Below are 27459 nucleotides of genomic sequence, written 5' to 3'. Positions count from 1 at the left end.
TTTTTTTTATTGCTTAAGAATTCAACGTTTCATGTGTAAGAGACAGACAAAAGTGACGTTATCTCACTTTAAATAGTCTTTCTTTCTGTTTTTATTTGTTTTTGTATTTGCCTAAAACCCACCAGTTTATTGTTTGTGTGTAAATCTTCATATGAAAAAGGATATTAAATGGTAAATGCGCCCCAACTCTTTAATACCCTTGTAATGATCATCAGCAGGGGCAATTCATTATGCTTGCAGACAAAGAGGTCATGAGCAAAATGTGCAAATAGTAATTAACCTTTGCATAAATTCATATTAATAAAGCTAGTAGTTTTAAGAAAGAAGAGCAAACTGATGAGAGTCTTTCCAGCTAATCAAGGGAATTTGATTTTATGACATTTGGGACTACATCAACATTCATGGGTAACCAGAAACCAGGACGGCTCCTACCTTGCCGATGTACTGATATTCACTGCCTGTAAACTCCTCCTGCAGGAAAAACTGGTTCCACATCCAGCCTCGTCTCACTCGTTTGAGCAGCTTCTGTCCTGTGATCGCTGCCTGACTTCCCTCCCCATCCACTGTCTCTATCCTCGGTCCACTCAAAGAAAATGCATCCAGGGACAGGCCGAGACAGAGCCATACCACGCCCAGCAAGGTAGTCCTCATTTTCCTGGTGGAGGTGTAGGATCTGTAGGTCACACACGTTCTATCTTCCCAGCTGGGAGGTGGATGTACCGGTCATAGTCCTTCAGGTTTTGACTGACTGGAGAAAGTGGCTGTAAGAGAAAAAGAGATGAGGTCCAGGTTTAATGAGATTGCATTGTGAGGGCAGTTTATGGGTTTCAGAATTTTCGTCTTATTGATTTGTAGAGGTGGACAAATCAAGCTGTGGTGAATAGAAACACTGCAGAAACAAAAGTCTAAATGACCATACAGATGTTTGATGTGACCCAGAGTATTTCCTGAAGTAGAGCCACTACAGCAGCAGAGAGATGCTGCAGACAAACTGCTGGAAAACGCAACAAACCGTCCACTGTGTGATGTGACACTGCTACAGTAAAGATCAGGAAGATCTTTGACCTTGGTTAAAATAAGCACCTCTTTAAGGTTAGAGGAAGTTTGTCGTCATGGTTACTTTCACAAACAACCTATGGGGTTGTTTATGTGCCCTTCTCCTTGTGTGTGATAGAAATATATATATATAAAAAATAGGTAAGTGTTGCTGATTGCTGTTGGATTATGTTTATTTATAAAGGTTCACAAGATGAGAGCTGTTATTTTCTGACCAGCTCTGTTTAACATCTTTGCATTCACACATGTGTTTGAACACATTGATATTATTTAATCATTTCTCTTTCATTTCTGTGTAATTAGCATTTCAGGGGGAAATGACACATGTGTAATGACGCCCCAACTGATTGGCCACTAATCACGATCGGCTGATTTTCATTAAAAATAAACGACCAGCAGATCGGATTGAATCGTTCTAGTCACCGATCACCTTCAAACCGATCACCTGTGGGTAACACTCTGGTGCCTGCTGTGCTGTGTGCTGTGTAAAGCAGTGTAGTGTGGTCCCGCCTCCCACCTTGGGAGGCCGTGTGGAACTTTTACAAAGTGTGCAAGACATATAAAACGTACGCTGTCTGCAATGTATCTTTATTTTCTTTGTCACAGTTTGAATGCAGCCTGTACTTGACTTGAAATCCTGTTATTCTTTAGTTTGCAGAATGCAACTAAGCCTTTTATTTATTTTATTTGCACTATGTTTGAATAGGTTTCATAATAATTTTTTTCAGTTTGTTAATAATTGTGTCAATTCACATAAATTAACACATATAATTAATTAAGTATCACATACAAAAAATGATGCGTATTGGCTGTGAATCAGCTGATCTCACTCATGTGACCGTTATCAGCGGCAGTATGGTCGGGACATCTCTAGTCCGGATATAATTTGATCCCAGACAATTACAGTAAATCAAACAGCCTAAGCACCTTGGAAGAACTATCCTAAAAAAAGGTTTAGGGTTCTTGGGTACACAGTTTGATCTGTCCCCAGCGTGCCCTGGTGAAGGGCTGCACTTCATCAGTTTATCAAACAAGCGAAGCAGGCCCCACTAGTCGCCTACCACCTCCTGAAAATGTGCACTACCTGTGGTTGTTTGATAAATGGATCAAGTGCCCCCCCTGCACCAGAGCACATAAGGAACTGATTTCAACAGCAGTTGCTCAGAGGCAGGTGTTCAGTGATGCCAGGAGGCCTCTGAGTATCAGCAGCACCTGGTGCTGGTTAAAAGTTTAAAACTTACTGTCCCTGTAATGTCAGAAATGCTTAAAACACACACACAAGAACACACGCACACACACACACACACACCTCCAGCATCTGTGTCTACATCAGTCTGGCATATAGATAAATCTGTTTCCTGTTTCCACCTCGCAGATTGAGCTGACATTTGAACATTGTTAGAAATGGTCGATTACACGTAAATAGCACAACTGTGATATGCACGCTTATTAGGAAACCTGCATGTTTCCCAAATATCTCTCCACCTGTTCTCTTTTCACCTATTCTGGTGTCAGTTGTAAATGTGAAATTGAAAGTGGAGGAGACCAAGCTGATTTCTGGAGGGGTGGCAGAGGGCTGAACCAGGTGGGGTCCAAGAAGGAGGGGGGGCTTATGTTGTTATAATGGGATAGACTTGTAAAGTATGCAAATGTTGTAAGCTTGTATGTACATGAATAAAACGCTGCATGTATCTGGTGAGATTTTTCATATTGCGGTATACATTGCAGTAGAAAAGACTGCAATGCACGTGGCTGAACCTTCTCTTCTCATTCACCTCGGCTGTGTCTCTGAAAACAAGATATATCTTTCCCTGGCGTAAAGAGGATGACACATAAATGCAATCAACACTCCCACCGCGCAGCCACACAGAGATGAGAAAGATGAGAAAAAAAAAAAAAAAAAAAAAGCCCAATCATTTCACATTAACACAACAAAGGCAGAAATCCACTGAAAAGGCCACAGAGAGGCTAGAGTAACAGTGGAGACACTGGGCATCACTGAAGCAAGTGAGAAGATCCTGGCAAGGTTAAAAACCATGAAAGATAAGTAAGTGGCATCTAATCTTCACTATCTGTTACCACTGAAGGCTCAGGTTTGAAAAGGCCTTTTATTAAGACGTGTTTACACAGTGAGAGGAGAGAGCCCTTCCTGAATGGAAGCTCTTTCACCGTTGTTACATATAAAGATGAAGATAATAATGAATCCCTCCTTACTGCACCGTCTCTGCTGTCTGAGGACCTAAACCTTGTTGTTCAAGCTCTCCCTGACTTTCTCCTCAATCGCTCTTTATGAGCTTCAGCCATAAGGCTCACACAGGCTGCGTGTTTACATTAGCACCGAAATGAACGCTGAAATGCACATGCAACGCAATGCAAAGCAACGTAACGCAAAGCAACGTAACGCAAAGCAACGTAATGCAATGCAACGTAACACAATGCAACGCAACATAACGCAATGCAGCGCAATGCAACGCAGGCAGTGTGTCCTGGGCGTAAGGCTCCAGAGCCACTTCACTTGTTTTAGCTCATTGTTTTGTTTTTGTGTCCCAGACAGAAGCAGTAACACGGGGACATGAAACTGTACGACTTCTATCTCCCTGACAAGGAATATTTATACTATACTGGTCATATTTATACGCACTGGTCATGTGACTGCGATAAAGGTCCATAAACCAAAGTTTCAGGTGGAAGGTTATACAGTACCAACATTATTTACTTCCTGAGTAACGATGGCCTCTTCATCGTCAAATACAGAGAATTGATTGTGCTCATGAATGTGCTTGTGAGTTATATTTTTAAATGCAGATAATTACATTGATTAGTGAAACTAGAGAACAGTTTTAGATGCTTTAAGTTTGGAGTTTAAAAAGTTTGGATTTTTGCAGACGTAGAAGGGACTGGCTGAATTTTCAGTTCTTGGTAAATGTAGGGACTGATGAAAGCTGTAATCTCTGGCTCAACCTCAACAGACACATCGAAGTCTCAGTTTAAAGTGTCTGTCGTTAAGTTTTCTTTGGTTTGGATTCAATTCGGATTTAAATGTTTAATCATTACTGATTTTTCCAGAGAGGTTTTAGCCTCACAGAGCGTTCTCTTTCACCTCTCCTTCATGACGGAGGTCGATGTCAGTGGAACAGAGCAGAGCTTTCTGCAGGTCATCTGCATACTGCTGTGCAGAGGCTGTCTGCAGTTGTGAGGAATACACACAGGCCTGACAACAGTAGTTAAGGTTAATGTAAATATTAGATATATTATATAGAGGTTCATGTAAAATATTCAACAACACAGATCCTTCGCTCTGCACGTTTGGACACGTTTTCTTCTCTCTCCTGCTTGCATCATTTTTTTGGGGTCTAAATAAACAAATCAAATTGTCCACTGACTTAATGGTTGTAACACCTGAAAAAATAACATCCAGATTCTCCCTTTGTGCACTTAAAAACTGCACTGGATCAATAAAGCCATACACATTCATGTTGATGGATATGGAAAAAACGCTTACACAGCAATTACAACACTGAGGGGAAACGTGCTTTTATCTTCCCATGCAGAGCTCTGTCACTGTCTTGCTACAACAAGCAAAAAATTGTGTTTTTTTTTTTTTTTTTTTTTTATCTGAGCTACTTTCCATACAAATGTAAGCTACTTCATTCTGTTGACAGACATGGCAACACTTAGTTCACAGCAGATCTGTCACATGTTCAGGATTCAGAAAGACTTGGGGGAGGAGCTGGAACACAGACCTGATCCTGAGCAGACTGATTAAAGGGACTAATTGACTAATCAAATAATTGGGCTTATTGTGCACTGGGCCTGCAGCGCTTCATTTGAGGCATAATCCACCACATCAGTTCACATTTTCAGCACTAGGGTGCAGCCCTGACATGCAACAGTGGTTTTCAACATGGGTGTGAAGGAACAGCCCAGTGAGGCTAAAACAGATCCAAACAAAACTAACAAACAAACATGGCAACAGTGTCACCAAATCTCTGCGGTTGCATTGAACAGAATCATCACATTAACACATGCCCCAACAATAAATCACCTACTAGATATTTAAGTAAGTCATTGCCGTTCTTTGAGCTTCTAATGAATTACAAAGCTCATCGCTGCTCATTCTCCCCCTGTCTCTTGCCCTTCCTCATCTCCATCCTGCTCCGTGTCTGTGCAGCATTAGTCCCATTAAGTCGGTGCTTTATGAAAAAGGCTTTAATTGAATCAGATGAAGACCACACAGGAGACTAATTGATTCTGGCTGGACGCCTTCCCTCTGTTTTTAACGAGCCTCGCTGCTCCATTATCACTGTGAAAGAGACTGGAGCCGTCAAGTTTTCTGGTTTCAAAGGGATTTTCCTCCTTCACCCCGTTATTCTAGTGTGTGTCTGAGTGTGTGTCAAGTCACCAAAATGCTCCTGAAAAGCACTGCTATACTGGCCTGAGTCCAAGCCCTCCAGAATCACAGCAGATTACCTCTCATGTCGGCAGATACTTTATTGTCTGCTCATCAGTGAAACTCACCGGTGACGCTCTGCTCTTTCTAATGTCTTGGTTGTTTGTGTGTTTAATTTTCAGCAGCCAAATAACAGAGTAGCAGTTAATATTGAAGAGGGCCCCTTCCTGTAGCAAACAGCAGGTGAATTTTCACCATTTCATATTGAGGATACTTATCATTTTCAAATGCACAACAGAATCTATCACACAACTTTAGAGCAGTGGACACAGGTTGTGGAAGCTGTGAGGATCACGGTGGTCTCTCTCTTATCTGATGCAAACATTGGGGTCTCTCTCTCATCTGTAATGAATATTTGTAACGTATTCTTCATCAAAATGTATCATTACTGATGCAAACCAACTTGAACCCCCCCCTTTTCCATGTTTTTTATGTGGGAGGGAGGAGCTCCAGCTGCTGTCTGCAGCGTCCGTAAAGAGAAAGCCTCGACATACAGCCTCACAGAATCATTCCAGCAGCTGACCATTGTAAAGGACTGCATCGTTATTTTCTTCAAGTTTCGGCTGAGTTACTAAAAATCTGATGTATTTTGCTTCATTGCAGACCACTGCTCAGTGTACTCAGAATTGAGAGTGTCTTTTCAGGCATCCAAGGACTTCAAATACTTTTAGAAGGGTATGAAAATCTACTAGAAAAGTAGTAAATAGTAGCAGTGACCTAGGTCCAGCACACTGTTACTGCCATTTTCTCATGTATCCATCATATGCTACACAGGATGATGAATATGTACATGTCTAACCTTCACCTAAAGAAAAGTATTCGGGCTTATATATGTTGGAAAATTCAGAGTAGCTCCACCATATAATTTTGTATCTTTTCCACTTACTGTGTTTATAGTTAAGTACCAAAAAAAAACCTCAAGCTAGTTCTTTGTATACGAAAACCTACTTGGCAATAAACCTGTTTCCGTTTCTGACACTGATTCTATCCGGCAACAATGCTCTGGGTAGAATTATAATCTGCATCCTGTTTCCACTCTAATTGTGAAAGTCCTTTGATTCTTCTTTCCGGTGTTTGTCCGCTCCCTGCTTTTTTTTCGCCCTTTGTCCTCAATGATTTCTCTTTATAAATTGTGTCACAACCAATCACACTTTTTGCTGAGTGCATATGGAGTATTCGTTTGGACAGCACTGCTATTTATCCATGTCTGCAGTGACTGAACTCTTTAAAATGAAATATCTGAATATAGCAGCTATTAATGAGGCGATGTGTATGATTCATCTGAAAAGTCATCCACGTCATGGGATAGTCAGATCGCCCTCCCCTAATCAACATGACCCTTGAACTTCATGAACCTTGCCTACACATTCATGTGATTTATGTTGATTTAGCTAATGCTACGAGAAGTTGAAGTTTGGAGCCAGAGAGTATTAAAAGGCGGTCGTGCACACTTCAAAACATGTACTTCCATTAATCACAACCATCCTCACACCTGATGATATCAGCGTCAGTGGTATCGTATTGAGCTTCACCACTCTGAAAACAGCCCTGCACTGTCTGGGGCTTTAAGATACCAACGAGACATGAAATCTGATCTAGAAAGTTCAGAATATCCAGCAACACAGCAGCAACTCTAGATAAAAAAGTCTTCATTAAAATTCTCCCAGCAGTGTTTTTTTATTTTAAATACCAGGCAAGCAGGGGTCCAGAGGGAAAACGCTTGGGAACATCTGGTTGATGCGAACATATATCACATGTTTGCATGGCCTTGTTTGTACCTGAAATTTATTCAGACACTGATGTTGGTGTGTAGCTTAAGAGTACAACCACCTGCTGCTGCGCTGCACTGCACAACAGCAGCATGAATAGCTTAGCATCCCAGAAACACTGCCACATTCTGCCATGCAAGCGATGCATTTGCCCAAACTGTTGGAGTCTGGGCAAACTAGTCTGAGACTGAGTATCAGGGAGCGCTGTGAGTCATAAATCTACAACCTACTTTAAATGGCATCTGCCCAGAGGAAATATCTACTGAGCCTTTCCACAACAATCACCACGGGATGACATGGTGACCTCCACTTCAGGTGCAGCACAGGAATGAGCTCCTCAGTCTGTTCAATTACGCTGAGACTCAGGCTTTACAATTAGAACAGCAGTCACTGAATCACAGAGACACAGCACAAACAACACAATACAGTCAGACCTCCACGGCCTGTTCAACTAAGCAGGCTCATTATTTGGTGGCATATATGAGCTGATACGCCCCAAAACCACAGTGAGGCTATTATTAAGCCAGTCAGGGCTCCTGCAACACTCTTACCCAGTTTAGAACAGCGGTCCAGGCCCAAGTGATATTTCCTCTCTAATCTCTCCTTCTTTGTCTTTACACGCAGTGATAAATGTTTGTGACCTTCAGGTGACAATCACAGCGCCTCTCCTGCTCTGTCGCCTCCATCTCCTACTTCTACTGATGCATGGCTGTGTTTGTGTGTGTGTGCGTGAATGTGTGTGTGTGTGTGCGTGTGTGTGTGTGTGTGTGTGTGTGTGTGTGTGTGTGTGTATGTGTGCGTGTGTGTGTGTGTTGCCACCTTGCAGACAGCCACTGAGACCTCTGACAACTCCCAGAGGACCAATTAGAGGTGAAAAAAGGTGAATGTCAGCCAGCGAGCAGCTTTTGTGTGTGTGTGTGTCTGTGTGTGTGTGACAAGTACAAACCCAGCCACCCCTTTCCATCAGAATACACCAGCCATCTGAAGGCAGCCAACAGCATCCACACCGCCTGTCCAGTTTTAACTCACACACTCTCTCGCTGTCTCTCCCTCAGACACACACACACACACACACACACACACACACACACACACGCTGACAAACACATTCACAGAGCCGTCAGATAGTCCAGTCCCTGGTAGTTGGGGGTGTGAAGTCTCATTATGAATAAACCATAAACGAGCTGCACCTTGACTTTAGACACTTGACTACAAGTTTTTAAAGAGTGAACTTTTCCAGCAACTTTTCTGTGATCCATATGACACTGAACGCCATGAAGCATTCTCTGTAATGTCTACTAGGACGTTAAGCTGCTCAGTCAGTCTGGTGGTCAGTTCACAGTTAAAACATGTATGTCTCTCTAATCCACCAGTCAGTCTGTCAGTCACTCATCTTGTTAGATATTCAGCGTGAGGGAACAGGCAGAGAAAACTCAGTAACCCAGATTTATTTTGGCTTGCAGTATGTAAACATCATAACTGGGTTATGATTATGAGGAACCCAGAAAACTCTCATTTAAAACAAGTCACTTTGGCAGCAAAGCGTCTTCCAGCTTTTGCCTCCTGTATCCTGTGTAACTGCCACTGTTTCTACTGAGAGAAACATGTCCTGTGTAGAGGGCAGGAACGGACTATGGGGATGAATTTTCTCTCATAGTTAGTGATTGTACCTACACTGTAAAGATAGACTGACAATTTTTTTCCCTCTTTTTTCTCCAAATGAGGAAATAAAATATAAGTTGTGTAACCTAGTTGAAATTCATGTACACTAAGACATGAAATTGTGTGACGATCCAATCATCGCTAAAGTGTACATCATGTAAGAGGGCAAATAAAAATACATGGAATGGTCAAGTTGACATTTAAGGTGTACTGATTGATTTACATTAGCTGAGGGACAGACAAGAAAACATCCCACCTTAAAATGTGCCAGTAACCCTAACCCTAGATAATGAAATCATGAGATTCAGCATTCACTGTGTCCAGGTAGTCAGCTCATCAGCTGCCCATACAGGCTTTACAGTCCTTTTGTTACAAAGCACAGATCAATAACACCAACACATCAATATAGAGACATATTATACACACACACACACACACACACACACATACATGCACACACAGTAGCAATGATCTTTGCGTTTGAAGGGCAACTAGTGTGTAGACAGTGTGTGGTCCTCAGGCCATCACTTTTTATCCTGACTCGGTTCACAAGTCTCCTGCTGTGATCATCATCAGCCACCTTTCTGCCGTTCAAAATACAAAGAAGACTAAATCAACACATCAGTTCTTTTGTTAAAAAAGAACACCAGGTTTAATAAGCTGTGAAGAGCAGTGCAAAAGTTCTCAAGCACAGAACTGCACCTCTCATGAGTCCACATTATTTTCAGCAGCGCAGTCCCACTGCGTTTTGTGGGAGAACAAGGAGGTTTCGAATGGAAATAACATGATGCGTCCACGAAACTGACAGAAATACCTCTTCTAGCCGGGAGTATGACTCCTTCACACTGTTTTACCAAAGAGGTAGAGCAGGAAAAGACACAGGCAGACAACCTTCAAACTGCTCACATTGAACCTCAGCCCCAGAGTGATAGTGGTTACATGGGGTTGTGTGAGGTACCAGTTTAGAGAAGCGGCAGGAGCTGAGTGGATGTGCTGCTGTGGACGGGACCATCAGCAAAAAAAGTGTTTTATCCACACATGCCCACAGATAAAAAACCAATACCAGCTGAAGTGTATGCTTTATTTTGAATATTTTCACTGCTTTATTTTGCCGTGGAACAGCTTCCTGTGGAACTACAAGTTGTGAGCTGTGGTACAGTATTAGTACACACAAGCGCAACTACAGTGTGCACTGTGTTGCTCCGCCCATCGACTACTGAGTCAGACAGAGCCAAGCGTTTGTGTGTAGGAATAAAGTAGTTCAACAGTTGAGAAACAGTTGAGCTGATCTGAATCTTCCAAAGGTAATACACTGACTGCAGACATACTATATACATTTTCGCTGATGGTCCCGTCCACAGCAGCACATCCACTCAGCTTCTTTGCTTTATTTATGCTGAGATATATTTTATCTTTCTCAAAATGTTGCAGCTCCTGCGATTTGGATATTGTGATTTTGATCATATTTCCACTAATTGTGCAAATCACAGCCTAACTTCATCATTGATTCATTCTGGCACATCAGAGTAGGCAAAGAGAAAAAACACCTCCACACTGAAAAACACAATTGCCTACTTCAAAGTAACATCTAGAAGGTGTAGATGTCTCATTTCTGCCGCACTGTTGCTTTTCACCTGAAGGTGTTTTCTGCTCAGGTCTGAAGTGCTAATACAGGCTGGATGTATCATTGGACGCTCCTCAGAAATGACCACTGTTACTTCAGTTATCTCCAAGAAAACAGTGTTTATATGTGAGAACAACTTTGGTGAATGACCCAGAATCACTAAAATATCACTTAAAAAGTCACAAAGAAGAACGCTGAAACTGGATTCATGTACTTGATGTTACTGAAGAACAGAGAGAAAGAGAAAACTGCTTCATTGTCTTTAGCACAGACCATCAGTGAAGTCATTAAAGCGTCACTGCACACAGACAGTCCTGTAAAAGGCATACTACTGGTTATCTATACTCACTGACTTTTTATGATGTGGCTCTGCTTTGACCACTGTCACTGACTGTTCACTGCAATATTTATTCGAATGAATGGGTTTCTGTTGTACAAGTAGAAACACTGAAACTAATTTGAATCCTCTGCCTCCGTGTTCAAGTCAGTGACGGTGATTCTGGTGTCATCATGTTATTAAACGCGCATGGCTTATTCCAGATTCAGATTGTTCAAAGTACTTCAAAAAGCTGAATGCTGCAACACTATATTCCTCTTTCCTCTGACATTACCTTGACATTGAGTTCATGGTAGCTCATACTCAGCTCCAGCTCACTGTCCAGAGGCCAGAATCCAGCACTGTGTAAGCTGAGGGGACAGCTCGATTCTTAAGCCAGGACACATTTCTAGTAGTAAAATAGTCATTTGTAAAGTCCTCACAGCCAAACTGCTCTTTCATTTCAATGCTTCCACACCTCACAAACAAGTGTCTTCCATTTCACTGTTATTGTGCTTCTTTTGTGTACCGCAGCAAAGGGTCTGAATACTTTTGTAAATGAGTGATTTTAATACATTTGCAAAAAAAAAAAAAAAAAAAAAAAGATTCTATAAAAACAAGTTTTTGCTTTGTTGTGATGCCAATGAGGGTAGACTGATGAGCAAAATGGCAATTTCATCCATTTGAAATCAAACCGGAAACACAATAGAGTGTGCAAACAGTGATGGGGCTGAACTGAACTGAACAACAGCTGCTGCAAAGACAACAAGGTCACTAACACTTTAATTCATTATCCATGTTGTTTCACCACTGGTAATCCAGGCTGATGAGAGCCAATCAGGAGCCACCGTGGGTGTCTACATCATTGTATCCAAAGGTCTCTGTTTGTGTCTGTCCAGACTTTAACACAATCCTGGAGTTTTCAGACTAAAACGGGTCCAGCAGTGTTTCTGAAAGAAGACACTCGAAGACTCTGGGGGAGAGTGGACGGCAGGTGTAAACATAGCTTGTCTTTGAACGGCTTCAACGCACAACTCATTCATTTGGCTCATGCCAGATAAAACCACCGTTCCACAAAAACCACATCACCATGACGAGTTCAGGCCCCAGTTTTGAGGTCACTCAGTGTTTTAGGAGATCAATGAAATTGTTGATGGGGTTTCTCACAATGTGACAGCGGGGTCAGTGACCGGAGTCAGTCAACTGGCACTTATACCTTGTTTCAAAAGCAGCTACTGGGATGAGACTGAATGTGGTTTTATTTAGCGCTGTTTGTAATTAGTGTCTCTACCCAAAGCACACAGCATGGCACTATTAGCATCTTCTTAGGAACCTGCAGACCCTCCGTCTTCTGTATCGTCCCCCTCTGGTGCAAACATGTAGCGGGTGTGTGGGGGAGGGGCTGTACATTCAAAAGCTTTGAGCCGCGTGCATCCATAAAATGACCTACATATGTGGTATTTAGTGTGGTACTTTGGACAATAAAAAGTGAATGGACATTGAGATCTTTATCGCATGTAAACTAAAAAAGGCTGTGATGAGAGCGGGACGTAAACATCTGATCTAAAGTCAGCTTTTAGTGGAGTGCAACGGTTTCACAGGAACTGACAAAGCACGTGCAAATTGATGGTCATGTAATCCCTGCCCCCTGTGCTTGACCCCAACACACACACACATACACACAAACGCACTCTCTGGGTGACCCTTTCCCAGCAATTACAAAGTCCCAACCAACCTAATCCCCCATGCAACCTGAGCTGCTTTAATCTTAGCAAAGGGGAGATAATAGATGTTGAAATGTATGTGTGTGTGTGTGTGTGTGTGTGTGTGTGTGTGTGTTTGAATGGTTTTGCTATCCATCCAAGACCCAGTCCATGTTTTACACCTTTGCAGAGTGAACAGTGTTACAGTTTGTATCTTTGGATTAAACCTATAAGCAGCAGGGTCCTCAAAGGGATATATTGGAGTGTGTGTATAAGGGAGTGTGTGTGTATGTGTGTGTGTGTGTGTGTGTGTGTGTGTGTGTGTGTTGTGAGAGCTCTGATGACTGCTGCCATGTGCATCAACAACAATTAGTGATGGATAGTGTTGTTGGTGCCATATGGTACTTCAGGATTTACAGTGTTACATAACCACAGTGCAGGCCTGGGGAGGGGGCCTGGGAGGGGATATTTAGCGGGGGGGGGGGGGGGGGGGGGGGTCAGCAGAAATGATGAAGATGAGAGACCTGACACATCGCGAACAGCCTTTATCACACACCAGCAGACCCCAAACACAGCAGGGGGACAGAATGGAAAATCATTGACCTGAAATCCTGTGAGGTGACATCACAGTGTGTTCCTCTGCTGGGGTGGAGTGCACCAGTGCTACAACTGCTAACCATGACCTTTATTATTGATTCATCTGTTCATTATTGTTTCCATTTATCGATGATATGTAATATTTTTGTCTAAAAAGTCTAATTAAAATTTGTCGAGGGGACGACCTTTGGCTTGCTCAAAGATTTCTACTGTCCTGACAGCGTCATTGTGATTGTTTTACCTGAACGACAGCCTAAAACCCAAAGATGTGGAATTTACAAACAGATGAAACAAAGACAAGCAGTAAATATTTGGTATTTTTTCCAGTGGAACCAGAACAAGCAATTGCTGTGGCACTAGATTTTACTCCCAGAACAGGGGTCAAACCAATGCCAGACTTTAATGAGACAAACCGGGTAAAATCAACCACAAACAGTGGCAGTGGGTGAAAATCTACATGAAGAGCTTGCCTGTAAATGCTTGTTGATACAAGAAACCTTGAAATCATAATTCACGACGGCAATGATACCAATAAAAGTTCAGAGTGAAATCTTTTCATTTCAATGAAATCACCTCTACCAGATGAGTGCAGTGCTGCTGCTTAAGTTCACCTGATGGTGGATCATGGAGGCAGACGCCTGTATTTGAAAATGAAAACTATTTAATAATGAAACACTGGGCTATATTCTATTTTTACAGAAAAAAAAACATTCACAAACATTTCTGATAAGAATCCTGTGAATTTGGTTCTGACAGATTTGTGAAAAGGACATTTTAAAGAATAAAAACTGCTCTCATGACCACACACACACACACACTTGTCAGTGACTGTGTTTTCAGCAGCAGTGTGTCGGGTGGCGGCGCCCTGATATTTCATGGCTGTTCAAACAGGTGAATATTAGTTATTTTGCATCAGAGCACGTCCAGTTCTTCATTGGCATCTCTCTCTCTCTCATAAACACATTGACAATGAATCTGTCTGTCATAGTATGACACAAGTGGACACTGGAGACGTGTGGGGATGTATGTTAATGCCAGACCCCCCCCATCCTGTGCACCATTTATACAGAACAGTGAGGTGGAATAAACAAGCTGTGTGACAGTGGGCACTATATGTTAAAAGGCTGTAGCGTATGTCCCACAGTTCTTTCTGCACTGATGTAAAGCTGATATCAAACTGAATGTGCTGCAGCTCAGAGGCGGAGGAGCTGCTCAGACTGTCCTTGCCACTCATACAAGTCTCTTCCAGCTACACTTCACATGCTCTGCTGTTGCAACTGTTGGTTGTGTTTACATAATGTTTATGTAAGCCTTATTCTTATTACTTTTCCCTGGCTTTAGTCCCACACTACTAGTAGGAGCTGACTGCAGCAGGGATCATTAGACACACTTGCTGATTTTGTTTCAGTGACAGTAAATAAATAGAATTTCCTTCCAGCTCAGAGTGAAGTTTTGGAAACTGAACTGGAGATGGAGGGGGCACTCTTACTGCTGGAGAAGACGAGGAGCAAAGATTTTCCTAAGGAAAACTAACATTTACTTGTTAAGGTGGCTGCAGGTAGACAGGTAGAAGGCTTTGGTCTGACTTTGTCTGATAGTATAAAAGCATGCTTTGTGTGTGACTGTGTTTACGAGGGTCTGTAGTGGCGCTTTGTTTGCACTTCATTCATCCACCAGGACATTTTATCATGAGAACCTTGTTTTATGGCTGCCACAGAGTCAGGAAACAGCAGGGACACACACACACACATACACAGAGACAATGCTTTTGTCACTCTCCTGTGGAATGCAGCAGACCATTACTATGCAAATGAGCTTGTAAACCACTGTGTGTGTTTACATGAGTGTGCAAGGAGCAAAGATATGTTTAAGAGTAAAAACCTACAGACAGACTCGGCTCAGTTTAAAGAAAGAATGAGATGAACATCTATTATATGAGGTCCAGTCACGCACTTAATTCCCCCAACTTCAGCAGTAACATGCAACTATCCCATCGCAGGTTTTTTCTATACATTACACCCTTCCTCTTGCCGCGGAGATCAGCGCGCTTCCCTCTTATCTTAATCTCTTTGACATGGGATGAATCCAATTTGGAGGCAGTTTAGAGGGCTAGTGAGAAAAAATCGACTTGTTCCAGAAATCACAATCAAATATTCATATTCAGCTGGCTCGTTTCTATATCACGTCCAAAAATGACAGATATTAGGCCCCCACCGGTGACCAGTCAGGCTCAGCACCAGCTGATAACAATGGAGGGACTGTTGGTCCCTATTCACCAACTAACCTTTAACTACAGAGCACCAGAGAAATGCAAACAGCTAAACTCATGCTGTCGTGCAGGTTCAAGAATCTGTTGAAAGAGTGTTTGAGAGGCGCTTATTCAACTTGCTGACAATATGGAGGCGATAGCTTGTGGCTCAACTGTATTAGGTTAGGGTTTAGTGTGTGCTGGCTTTATGAATTTTCACAAGAAAAAGATCGCCTGAAAAATTCAACTCATGACTGGTTATGGGAGCCACACCCGCCGTCCTCAGTGAGGTTTTATCTCTATGGTTCTTTGAGTGAGATAAAATTTTGTGACTCCTCTTGTCGTTCACATATTTCAGAACAGAGCTGTATCAAGTCATAGACAGGTTTGAGCTCTTAAGAAATCAAGTGCTCCCCGGCTTCCTGTACGGCGTGTACCCCACCCCTTCCCCGAGCCATGCTGGGACAAGCTCCTGCAGCCATGTAAGTCATAGGTGGGGAAAATGGATGGATGAATTGAAAATCAGTGCGTGAGCAGTTCACTGCCTTGGATGTGGGCAGTAGCTAAAAGAAGAGTATAATTTACAGGATATTATATCATGGAGAGGTGCAGAACATATTTCGTACAAGGCCTTGGCAAGTGGAGAGCACTTGACTCTCTGTGGTGGTCGACTGTCCTCAGGGATTAAAGCCTCGTGATTCACTCAGCCTGACTGTCGTGCAAGATACAGAGGTGAAAAGATTCAGGATATAGCAAACACTGATATTGGCTTTTAAGTGGCTCGCAGTAGCAGTGCATCACGGGTACTTCTGCCGACTGTGACGTACTACAGTCAATACACTGACCATGGATAAGTACCTCATACAACCCCACATCAAATAACCAAACTATCACTTTAACCATATCCATCTAATGAGTAATTAACATATTACTGACTAGGCAATATCCAAGATTTAATATCTCAATGCAGCTCAAATATCATGATATTTGGGGGGTGGGGGGATTTGTTTCTTTTCAGAATTATATTGTATATTACTGTAATATTATTATGTTTCAGATTTTCTAATAATATATAATTACACGATTGTATTTTATCTTTCTGGCATAAGTGATGCTGCCACTAAACTATAAACTATACTATACTATAAACTATATACTAAATCAAAGTTTTACTTGTCATGTGCCAAAGTACAGTGTACAATAAGCAAAGCAGTTAGGTGAGGGGGGGACTCTGCAGCATGGCAGACTGTAAAACTGCAAAAAAAGAGGTTTGAAATATTGCATATTGCAGGAAATACTATGAATTTCGATGTTATTCAATATTATCACATATCAGCCCAAGCGTAATGCTGACACATGAATAAGGTTCATGGTTCATTTTCTACCTAATATGTAATATCTTCTATTTAAAGAATGACACAAAGAAATACACCAAAGATAAAAACTGAACCAGAAAACGTAAAAAAAAAAAAAAAAAAAAAAAACGGACAGTGACAGTCCATCAGCAATAAAAGCTCTTTGAAATACAGCCGGTTTTATTATACTGTTTTACTGCAGCAGCATGTCCTGTCCAGTCCAATCCAATGAAAGTCAGCCATAATCAAAAGGAATAAAATTGAACGACATAACCTCTGTCTTTCTGCTCTTACACCGTCCAGCTGTTCTCCACAGCCCCCTGAAGACAGATACTGGGGAAATACAGTTATCAACAGCTGGGGCTGTTTTGAGAGGAAGTTTATTAACGATTCCGTTTCAAAGTACTTGTAGCCAACGAATCTGCTGCGTCTCACTTGCTTCTGCTTCTACTTTCACCTCCAGTTAAAGCAGACAAAGCCTGGTGATGACCAGCACTTCACACCAAACACACGAGGCCCTCACATGAAAAGAGAGTGTTTCCAAGTGTGTTTGCCTTTGTGCTTTTTACAGCCTGTGAAACAACATGTCGGTAAACATGTTTCAAGAGGCTCTACATTCTCCTCCATGTTATGTATGTTGTGTTTCTGCGAGTACTAAGCACCTCTTTTTAGCTTTCCACCGTCCAGAAGCTATCCCAGGTGTGATGTCAGGTTCTCACACCTCCAGCTTTACTGGCTATACTTCAGCCTCTATATTAAATGAACTGTGATGGAAGCAGAGACTGGTGATGGAGAACGACAGTGACGCTGGACAGAGACTGCCATTTTTTCATTTTTCTCTAACAGCTGTGATGTACTGTGATTTTAAGACGTGAGGGTGACTTATCACATAAACATGACAAGACTTTCAAGGAAAACCACACAAAATCTATCATTTGAGTTACATATCCTCACCACTTGTGGGCCTGAAATGCCTCCCTCCTCTGTGGAGCGACTGAGCTAACCTGACCAACCCTAACCCATCAGAGGTGAACCGAAGGTTTCACCTTTCAAGTGACAAGTTTCTGATACTTAGCGATTTCTGGACTAAGGCACATAATGAACACACTGAAAACTACAGACCGTCTTCTAAAGTTCCAACCCAAGACCACAACTACTAATCATTAGTACATTTTTGTTCAGGACTCATGGGTCGGACCACGCCCACTTTGATCCCAGCCACAGCAGTTGTGTAAAGTAACTGCATCTTACAGGTTGTGATGTGATCACAGTGATAAAATCTCTCCACAGCCACACAAACATATTCACACCTGACAAAGTTAACGATGAGAGTTCCTGTTAAAGGAGGTTTCTCCAGCACCACATTTTGCCACAAACACAGACTCACGAGATGAAAACACTGCCATCCGCACACTGTTGCAGGTGGTAATGACACAGCTATAAGTAACATCATCAACAGACATGCTAGTCTGCTACTCTCTGTTTCAACAAAGTGCACCGCACTGCAGTTACAAAATAAAATTAAAATTAAAATCCCAGTTTTGAAGCCACTTGCAATGGTTTTCCAGTTACTCTCAGAGGTTTGCTGCCCTCACTTCAGTGGTGTGGTGTATGTGTCAGTGTGAAAACAGCCTTTGAGCCAGGGACTACCTTGGCAAAGCTCCGGAGTGAGATTACACATTTTGTTGTGTATGTTCTCTGTTCTATTTTCGATGTTTCACAAATTTCTCCTCTGCGCTACCTCAGGTAACAGACGCTAATTAGGTAGATTGCAGGTTGCTAGCAGGATTAAAACAAGCGTCTCGTCCAATCGCAGTCAAAACAGCAAAGCAGCTGTAAGAATTCTGACACGATGCCACGTCTTCTCCTTCATTCTGACCCGGCTTTGATACACAGCAATGCAGTGTATTTGCACAACACACTGGGCCTAGAGAGCTGTAATTGGAGCTGTCAAGGCTGGTCGAGAGGAAGGCTGACATCGTCTTCAAACTATATAGCGTCTCTCTTCCAGACAGACGCAGTTCAACACCTGTCAGAGGAAAACTGTTCCTGTGATGTGAACGCTCTCTGCAGTGTGTTAGAGGCTACTGCCATTCACATGCACGCCACTCATGTTGTGGACAGGAGGGAGGGAGGAAGCTGGTTGCCTTAATATCACAACTGTGAGCCCTGTTTGAATCAGCTAATTGTCTCGGAAAAGGTGGATGGGAAGCGTGCTTCCCATGGAAAATGATCAAAGGAACACACACACACACACACACACACACACACACACACACACACACACACACACCTTTACTCCAGCCACACCTCTGCTACTTAATCCACTTAATGTACTTGAGGATGCACCTGAACCGAATCAGTGTTATCACCTTTTACACACACACATACACACACACACACACGCATACAGAGCACAAAGACCATTGTCAGGGCAGTTATTAGCCGTCAGTGTGAATTAGCACACAGAGCAGTTTCCAGGCTTCATTAGAATGCACAGCTTCTATAATTAAATGTGTGTGAGTGGCTCCTCTGTCAGATGACATCATGTACTCAGTGTTTTTAATCCGCATCGCTTTAATAAGACTCTCCATTACATCTGATATCTGATAGCAGCGTTTCTCTGTTGGTGGCTCTGACAGCAGCTCTGTCTGCTGAACTCCCCTCATGATCTTGCATACGGTAAGTGATCAGGGCCAACTGGCAGTTCTCCTAAGCAACCAGCTTTTCTGTACGACGCTGAATACAATTTACACTCGAAGCCTTGAGGGAAGAAGCTCACAGTCAAAGGTTGAATGTTATTATCTGCTCCATCAGTTTTATAAATCAGCCTGACAGCCTCACTGGCCATAAGCTCTTACTTTCTTCACTTTTCCCTCAAATACAATGTATTGTATGATAAAACTGCTGGATTAAGCTGCTCAGGGGCCTGTGTAAACAGGACGCAGATTGTCTCCTCTGCAGTTGATTAGTTGCAGAAAATAATACAAACACAGAACAGCAAAGACAGCTGTAGAGTTAAAATTCAGAATTTAAGTGAACAACAGCTGCTAGCATAGACAACTAGCTCTGTAAGGCCCGTTTCCACTGGTCAAAAAAACCCGGTAAGACCTGCTAACATTAGGGTTTTATCAGTAATGGAAAAGGGTTCAATCGGCATTCAGTCAGGTGTGAATGCCGATTGAACCCTTTTCCATTGCTGACAAAAGCCTGATGTTAACCTGTCTTAGCAGTTTTTTTTGACCAGTGGAAAAGGAGCTTTATAGTTCATTATCCATGTTGTTTTCACCACTGTAGTCAAGGCTGATAAGACCCAGTCAGGAAGCGACCATATGTCATAGTTTCTACAACGACGACTACAACACAACCCTGAAGTTTTCAAACTAAAATGGGTCCAGCAGCGTTTCTGAAAGTCTCTGTTTTAGGGGCTGAAGACTCTGGAGCAGGGTGGACGGAGGAGGAAATGTAGCTGGAGAGATGAGTTTTAAAACTGAAATGTAGTCATGTGGACAGAGCCTCTGTCTTCTGGAAAGTTGACTGCTGATAAAATCAAGCTCATCCCATCACTGCACTTTCTTATCCCATCATTATATTGATCAGTTTACATGATCTTACCAGCAAACTGTCTCCTCCTGCCAGTGCTCAGCCTCTTATACAGCACACACCAAATTACAGTGCAAGTGCTTGTTAGGGACAAGCTGAGACTGTTGTTCACTGATACATCTCCCATATTCTCTCCATAGTTTCTGATTTTTTTTTTTGGTCAGTCAAAGGAATCTGAATAACAACGGCATTAACAGTTCAACCCTTCAGCTGTAGAAACTGACCTTTTCCTATCTTAAGTGTCCACCAAAAGAAAAAAAAAACCTGTTGGAATGTGGAGACATTCATATGAGTGTTTACATGACATTTAAGAAATTAGGTGACTGCAGGGACCCAGCTGGTCCTGTCGAGTCAGCTTAATAAACTGTCCTCTCTGCATAGCTGAGAAACCCAAGAATAAACTCTTCCAAAAAAAAAAAAGAATAAATATCTGTGTTTGCAGCCAAACTGAAGCTGCCCTCAGTCTGCTTAATAAACACATTAGGCCAGCTTCCAAGCCCTAATTTGAAATGACACACTAAAATACTTGTTCATTGAGGCTTTTTCTGGTCATCTCAGGAGCATTGCTATACTTAGATCCATGCTGAGCTTCAGCAACACATAGGTTTATGTGCTTTTATCTTCTCTTGCCTTCACTGCTGCAGTGGCGAGAGTGCTGAAGCAGGGCTTTTCCCTTCGACAAAGAGAGGGGCCAAATATCTCCCTCTCCTCACTGATGGCTTCACTGATTTTTGTGGTGATTATGTGCAAATGTTTTCCTGGCCTGGCTCCGGGTTATCTCGCTGAACTTTTGACTGCTTAACAGGCTCCATACTGCATGACTGACCTGACTGTGGCTCTCAGGCTAAAGACTGAGGGTGACTGAGCTTCTGCCATCATGGCTCTGTGGCTCGGAGGCAGCACGCCTCGACAGCAGAGACCGGCAGTGTCGCTATCTTCCTCCATCAAGCGTGTTCTGACACTTGAATTAATCTGTATTTCCTGTTTACTTATTTGTTATTTGAGTTACCTTTTATACTACTTTATTTTGTCCTCCTGCTGTTTTTTCATTGGCTATATTATTTTTATCACTGCACCCTGTATTCATCCTGTTGCTCTTTTGTTTCTCTTATTAAAGCAGTGAAAATGGTTGCCTCTTCATCTTCTGATGAAAACAGTGTGTAATTCAAGTACAGAAAATGAACCTTAATTTAAGATTTTTTTTGTCAAACTATTTCCAAGGTCAAAGTGAACTTTTTTTTGCTCACTAATTAAATAGATGAAGCATGTTTGAACTGATAAATTTGCACACAAACATGAATAAAAAGCAGAACCAATTTTACGGTGAATTGCTTTAGAACCCACTTATTTTAACTGTTTGCTTTATTATTTCATGTCCCAAGTTTCCAAAAGATATTTTATGATATTTATTTTGGTTTTCTTAGTTCTGCTGTTTTTCTCCTGCTCTGATATTGTTTTTGGCATCTTGTTCAACTGTAAACGGTGTCACGTTATGATTAAGGTTAGAGTCAGGACCTCCCTGGGATTTCCATCCAGTGTGAAAAGCAGTTTTGCCTTAGAGGATAAGCTTCACAGAACAATGTCCCCCATTGTGCTTTTGAGAGTCGTCCATTATGGTCACAGAAATACATCTTGGTACATGCAGGTACTGTGCCGGCAGGCTTTCTGAGCATGTCTCCCAGTATATGTCAATGTCATCTAGTGCTTTCCCTGGACCACACAGATGACTTACACTGACTGGATGTCCAGCAGGAAAATAATCTACTAATATTCTGTATTTCCTGTTTACTTATTTGTTATTTGTTACTACACTGTTTTACAGTGTATCCACCCCAGTTTTTTTTTATTCAGTTATAATTTTATAGAATAAATTCACACTGGTCGCTTTTTGGTGTCTTGTGATAAATGTAGAACACATACTACACTGTAAATCATTTTAACTTCGTTCCCCTGCTGCCTTAAAAATGTGAGTTTTATGAAAATGTAAAATTAAGTAACTGGACTTGAGAAAACAAATTCAAGAAACTTAAGACATGAAGTTGACATTTTAAGGTTCAGTTCTTCATTTGACATGAAAAAACTTGAGGCTTGCCTGTTCAAGCCATATTTTTTTTTTTTTTTTTTTTTTTTTTTTTTACCAGAGTCAATAAAAACACAACAACCCAATTCTTTAAACTTTAAAAAATGCAACAATGCACCCTGGGAAGTCTGATCCGCTGGTTCTTTAAAAACTTAATTTAATGAGTTCAGTGAACTATCAGAAAATCTTTAATTCAAGACCTTAAATTAGAACATCTCATGTTCATCAGCTGTAAACAACATATTCTACGTTGAATTAACTTGATCTAAGTTCATGAGAAAAGGTCAGTTGATTCCTACACTACACAGTCGTATATTGTTTTACAGTGTATCCACCCCAGTTTTTTTTATTCAGTTATAATTTTATAGAATAAATTCACACTGGTCGCTGCTGTCTGGAAAAGTCCACAGGTGGCGGAGGAGTAAAACACAATTGGAAAAAAAATTCATCTAGCTCAGTGGATTGGGTGCATACCTAACCTCTGAGTCGTCAGTCAGGCTAATAGTAATAGTGAACTCATTATGTGCCCACTTCTGGCTCTCGTTCTTTGAAAAATGTAAGTGATGGGCCGTTAGGTTGCGTGGAGGTCATGTGAGTCACTGAGGAATGTCTAATGTGAGGACTGACTCAGGCCACTTACAGGACGAAGGATGTCAGTGCATTTCTCCAGGCACCTCCAGACTTGGGTGCATGCTGGGACACCCCCAAATTCCTATAAAGTCTAAATCAATGGATCTCAGTGAGGGGTCTGAATGACCAAGCAGAGCTGGGAATTCCAGCGGTCTGTCCAGGGTTTCCACAGTTTAACTGAGACGTAAATTTCCCTATATTACAACTGTTTTACAGAATGAATACGAACAATTTAACAACAAAAATCTTCCCGTACCAGTTTGCAAATATAGCTGGCTAATTTTGGTGTTTTATGAAAAGTCAGTTGAGTCATAAAATATATATTTTTTGACTGTTTGGACTCAGCTGTAAAACGAAAACCTGCTCCATTCTGCTTTAAAAGCTTCTGACTCAACTACCTCACCTGAACTATTTCATTAGTGTCTTTCAGCGGAGACTTTTATTATCTATCAAGCTTTCAAATGGTCACAGTCAAACACAAACATGGAAAACCAGATTTCAGCTGGTTCAAAGCCAAAATTCCACAAATCCATGCAGTTAGATTACATTTATTACACTAATTTTATAATCAACGCTACTGCCACAGCTATTCCAGACATTACAAACCCCACCCATCTGGCTCTTCAAGCAGGTTAAATCCAACACGCCTGATCTGCTGCCACCGTTTGCCCTAAACCTGCAACCATGACCATTTAAGCTGTCCAGTCTGAGGGAGCTCACACATTTAACAGCTGAATGTAACCCAGTCTCACTGACACTCTCATCACCAGCCACTTAACACAGTGAGTCAACAAGGCCAAGCACATCAAAGAACAGTTAGACACAAGACAACGCAGAGAGGCAGCCACTGAATGTTTTACCATTTCAATGTGATGTGGTTTCAGAAAATGAAAAAGATATTTCATCTGAATGATGACGCAGATGTAAAATAATAATTAAAAAAATCTCTTTTAAAACTACAGCTTCTAATTAGATACTAACGTCACGATGGAAGGACCAAGATGGAGTCAGAGAGAGAGAGAGGGAGAGAGAGGGAGAAAAGAAAATGAGTCGGAGCGCATCAGCATCACTCCAGTCTCCGTCTCTCCGACTCTCTCACTTTCTCTGTCGCCCACTGAACAAACCACAGTGACCCACACACGAAACTAGCGCCGTGTAATTCGTGTTTCAGGCTCTTTCTCAGCGATAAACTCTAAAATCTGGTCCCCCCAGAGCTATAACATGTCCTTCAGTCAGCCCACATCTACTTTTGCAGCCCCTGCGCTTGCCCGCCTCTGACTCCTCTGACCGCTGAGCAGAAACACTGCGCCAACAACGCGCAGCACGTTCAGGAGGCAGAGTCGCGTTTGCGGCGTGGCGCAGGTCTTCTGTCCCCTCCGCCGGAGCAGGGGCCGCGGGTGTGGGCGGCCCCTGGACGCGCGTTTTACCACAAGCAAGTAATTCATAAAAAATGTCACAACGTTTTTTGGTTTTTTTTTGTAATTCATATATCACACATGATAACTTCAATACAAGTTATCATTTTGCACTCCACGTTATAACGAGATTCCAACTTCCACCCACTGTGAGTAAGGATGAAAACGGAATACTTTCAAGAAAAAAACCAAAAAACACAGGTTTTTATGTGTTTCCAAGAAACTGATCAATAAAGCTTTATTTGATTTCAGATGTTAACTATCTTAGTGCAAAATTATTCCCTCACTTTTACCATTTATAGACGAAATCACTGTCCGCGCCCCCCCCCCCCCCCCCCCCCATCACCACGGTGCCAGTGACCGGCTGCTCATAACTAAATAAAAAATGAAGTAAAAAAAAACGCAAATCCAACAAGAACATCTTCAAACTTCTAATGACCCAACAACATGAGAGTGACAGTGTAAATGAATGTCTGAAGCAGGGTCCACTTACCGCCGTGTGCCGAGGACCGTGCTGTACCCACGGCGACCCACGCTGAATGCACGGGAGACTGATCGCTGCTCTCTGTCCCCTCTATCCTGTCCTCCCTCTGCCTCCCTCTGCCTCCCTCTCACTCTCTACCGCTCTCTCTCTCTCTCTCTCTCTCTCCCGTGTAGTCCCTACCTCGCTCGACCAACCGCCTGTCCCACAGCCCCCCCCTCACCAAATCAGCAAATTGAGGAGTTGAAATGGCTGCTGCTGCTGGGTCATTACAGTGCCGATTAAAGGGACACACGCACGCTCACACGCACGGGGGGCTGAGGAGCCACATTTCCCTGAGCCCGTGTTTCCGAAAGGCCAACGGTCTGCTTCCTTAAGGGAGGAGACCTTTCAGCAACAAGAACACATGAAGTGGCATGTGTTGTTTCTGACTGGGCTTTCATAAGCAGTAGCTGGCAGATGACACACTGAATGCGGCTATTCTGGATGGCACTCTAAAAGGTGGCAAGGTATTCTAGATGCACAGCATGTTTTTGTACTACCTGATTAAGTCGCCAACAAATCTCCAAATATCCCCTAAGCTCACTGTTGGAATTTAGAAACTTAAAGCCGCACAAATCAATATTATATATATATATATATATATATATATATATATATATATATATATATATATATATATATATATATATATAATATAACACAATTGAATGTGACTAATAAACAAAGCCATATATATATATATATATATATACATATATATATATATATATATACATATATATCGGCTGGGATACATACAGTGCTGGGAGAGTGGTTATCTTCAATGTGTTTTTGTTTACATTTACAGAATATTTTATATTTTTGTTTGCACCATGGGTCTGAGAGGACCGCAATTTTAATTGTGCTGTATGTCCTGTATGTGTAGCATAATTGACAATAAAGCTGACTTTGACTTTGACGAAGTTACCATACCATTAACCATCATCTGGACTGCAGTTGAAGCAGGTCATCTTGGCATTTATGTACTGACAAACATTCACAGTTACACTGCTAACTGCTAAATAACTTGCTAACATTCTCCTGTGGTCGCTGACATCACCTCTCCCTCTCTCTCGCTCTCTCTCTCTCTCTCTCTTGCCCACTATGTACAGTACACAGCCGACGTACTGAGCTATTCCTGAAAGGAGCTGCTCTGCTCCTGTAACAATATTCTGTCTCATACTTCTTAAACTTCCTGCAGATCTTGCACAGAGATGATAAATTAGTGTAAATTGCTTGTTTTTCTTGCCATGGCTGCCCCTCAATGCTGAATGCACAGGTTTAGTTTCCACACATGTCTGCGCATACACATGATGAACAGTAGAAGCTGAGTGAAGGTTGACAAGCACCAAAAGCACTAATCATCAATCAAAGACTCCAGGATTGTCCTGACTGCACAAACCTCCAAATGAAGCTGCTGTCCTCTCTGCTTGCCAAGCTCCTGCTTCTGTCAACAGGAAACAGTCACACCTACGAAAATGACAGAAACAACAGGTACAATGGGCTGAGAGGCAAGCTAGCTTGCAGGGACAATAGTCTGCTGCCAGCACAAGTGGGCAGTAAATTACATGATGAATGCAAACAGGCAACAGATCTTTAATGGGACATAAAGCTGTTCTGAGATCAGATGTAAGGAGAGATATAACTTCCACTTTGGTAGTGTTCTAATTGATGTCTATTTTTAGCTTTAGCATTGCTTGTACTGCTTGCCCTAATGGCACGCCACTGGTGTGATTTCTTCTGTGGATTTTGAAGAGTCAGTCTCAGAAATTAACCCTAATGATGCCATCAGGGTTTTCTCAGCTTAAGTTTGGAGGCCACACATTTGTAACAGAAAGCCACTGTTAAAAAAGTAGCTGCATTTGAAAGACTTTTGCCAACCACTGAGGGTCCAGGAAAAGATACCGTAGCATTGCACTGTAGGATGTGTAGGATCCGATGTTAGGGACTGAACATCAGGAGATCTCTGCCTTTGCTTATTGGAATTTGGCAATTCCTTTTAAAACCTTCTCTTATGAGACTTTTTGGAGCAACGTTAAATCATCAGAGTCAGCCTTTAACAACATTTCCCTGCAAGCCTGATCCTTGACACTAACAACAAAATGACCAAGTGGACCATTAAGTTTATAGGGTTTACACTATAGTTTAAGTGTAGCCTCTTTAGACAAAGTCCCTGCTGGTGAGTGTAATTTAGTTTGTTCAACAGTTTGCACGATGTGCCACCTTCATGAGGTGAATTTTATGTATAAATTCTTCTGCACAGGCGCGTGGAATTCCACTGTGTTTCTTTTCCATTATGTTACAAGCCTGCAGTGAACTGTTTCATTGGTCTGAAATAATATTAAGTTATAATAAAGTTTTATGTGAGTATTTGCTCTTAATCAGCCTCTTGAGTCAGCGAGCATCAGCTGCCTCTGAAAGTGTCACT

At 42.0% G+C, this 27459-nt stretch overlaps 1 protein-coding gene across 1 annotated transcript in view; it reads right to left on the bottom strand.

The window, feature by feature from the left end:
- cdh6 (cadherin 6) overlaps positions 1 to 25119 on the bottom strand; it is a 74475-nt gene extending 49356 nt beyond the window's left edge. Inside the window, exons 1-2 of the mRNA XM_071491828.1 lie at positions 25002 to 25119; positions 433 to 761 (exon numbers count right to left, since the gene is read on the bottom strand). Of these exons, the coding sequence (XP_071347929.1) occupies positions 433 to 651 (219 nt within the window). The 5' untranslated portion in view covers positions 652 to 761; positions 25002 to 25119. The remainder of the gene's footprint in view (positions 1 to 432; positions 762 to 25001) is intronic.
- Between the last annotated feature and the right edge of the window lie 2340 nt (positions 25120 to 27459).

This window comes from Trachinotus anak, unplaced genomic scaffold (assembly GCF_046630095.1).
Source record: "Trachinotus anak isolate AG129_WGS33_773 ecotype Australia unplaced genomic scaffold, CSIRO_AGI_Tana_v1 ptg000012l, whole genome shotgun sequence".
Taxonomy (NCBI): domain Eukaryota; kingdom Metazoa; phylum Chordata; class Actinopteri; order Carangiformes; family Carangidae; genus Trachinotus; species Trachinotus anak.
Note: the sequence above shows the minus strand (reverse complement) of the source record. Positions and strands in the feature narration are given on the sequence as shown.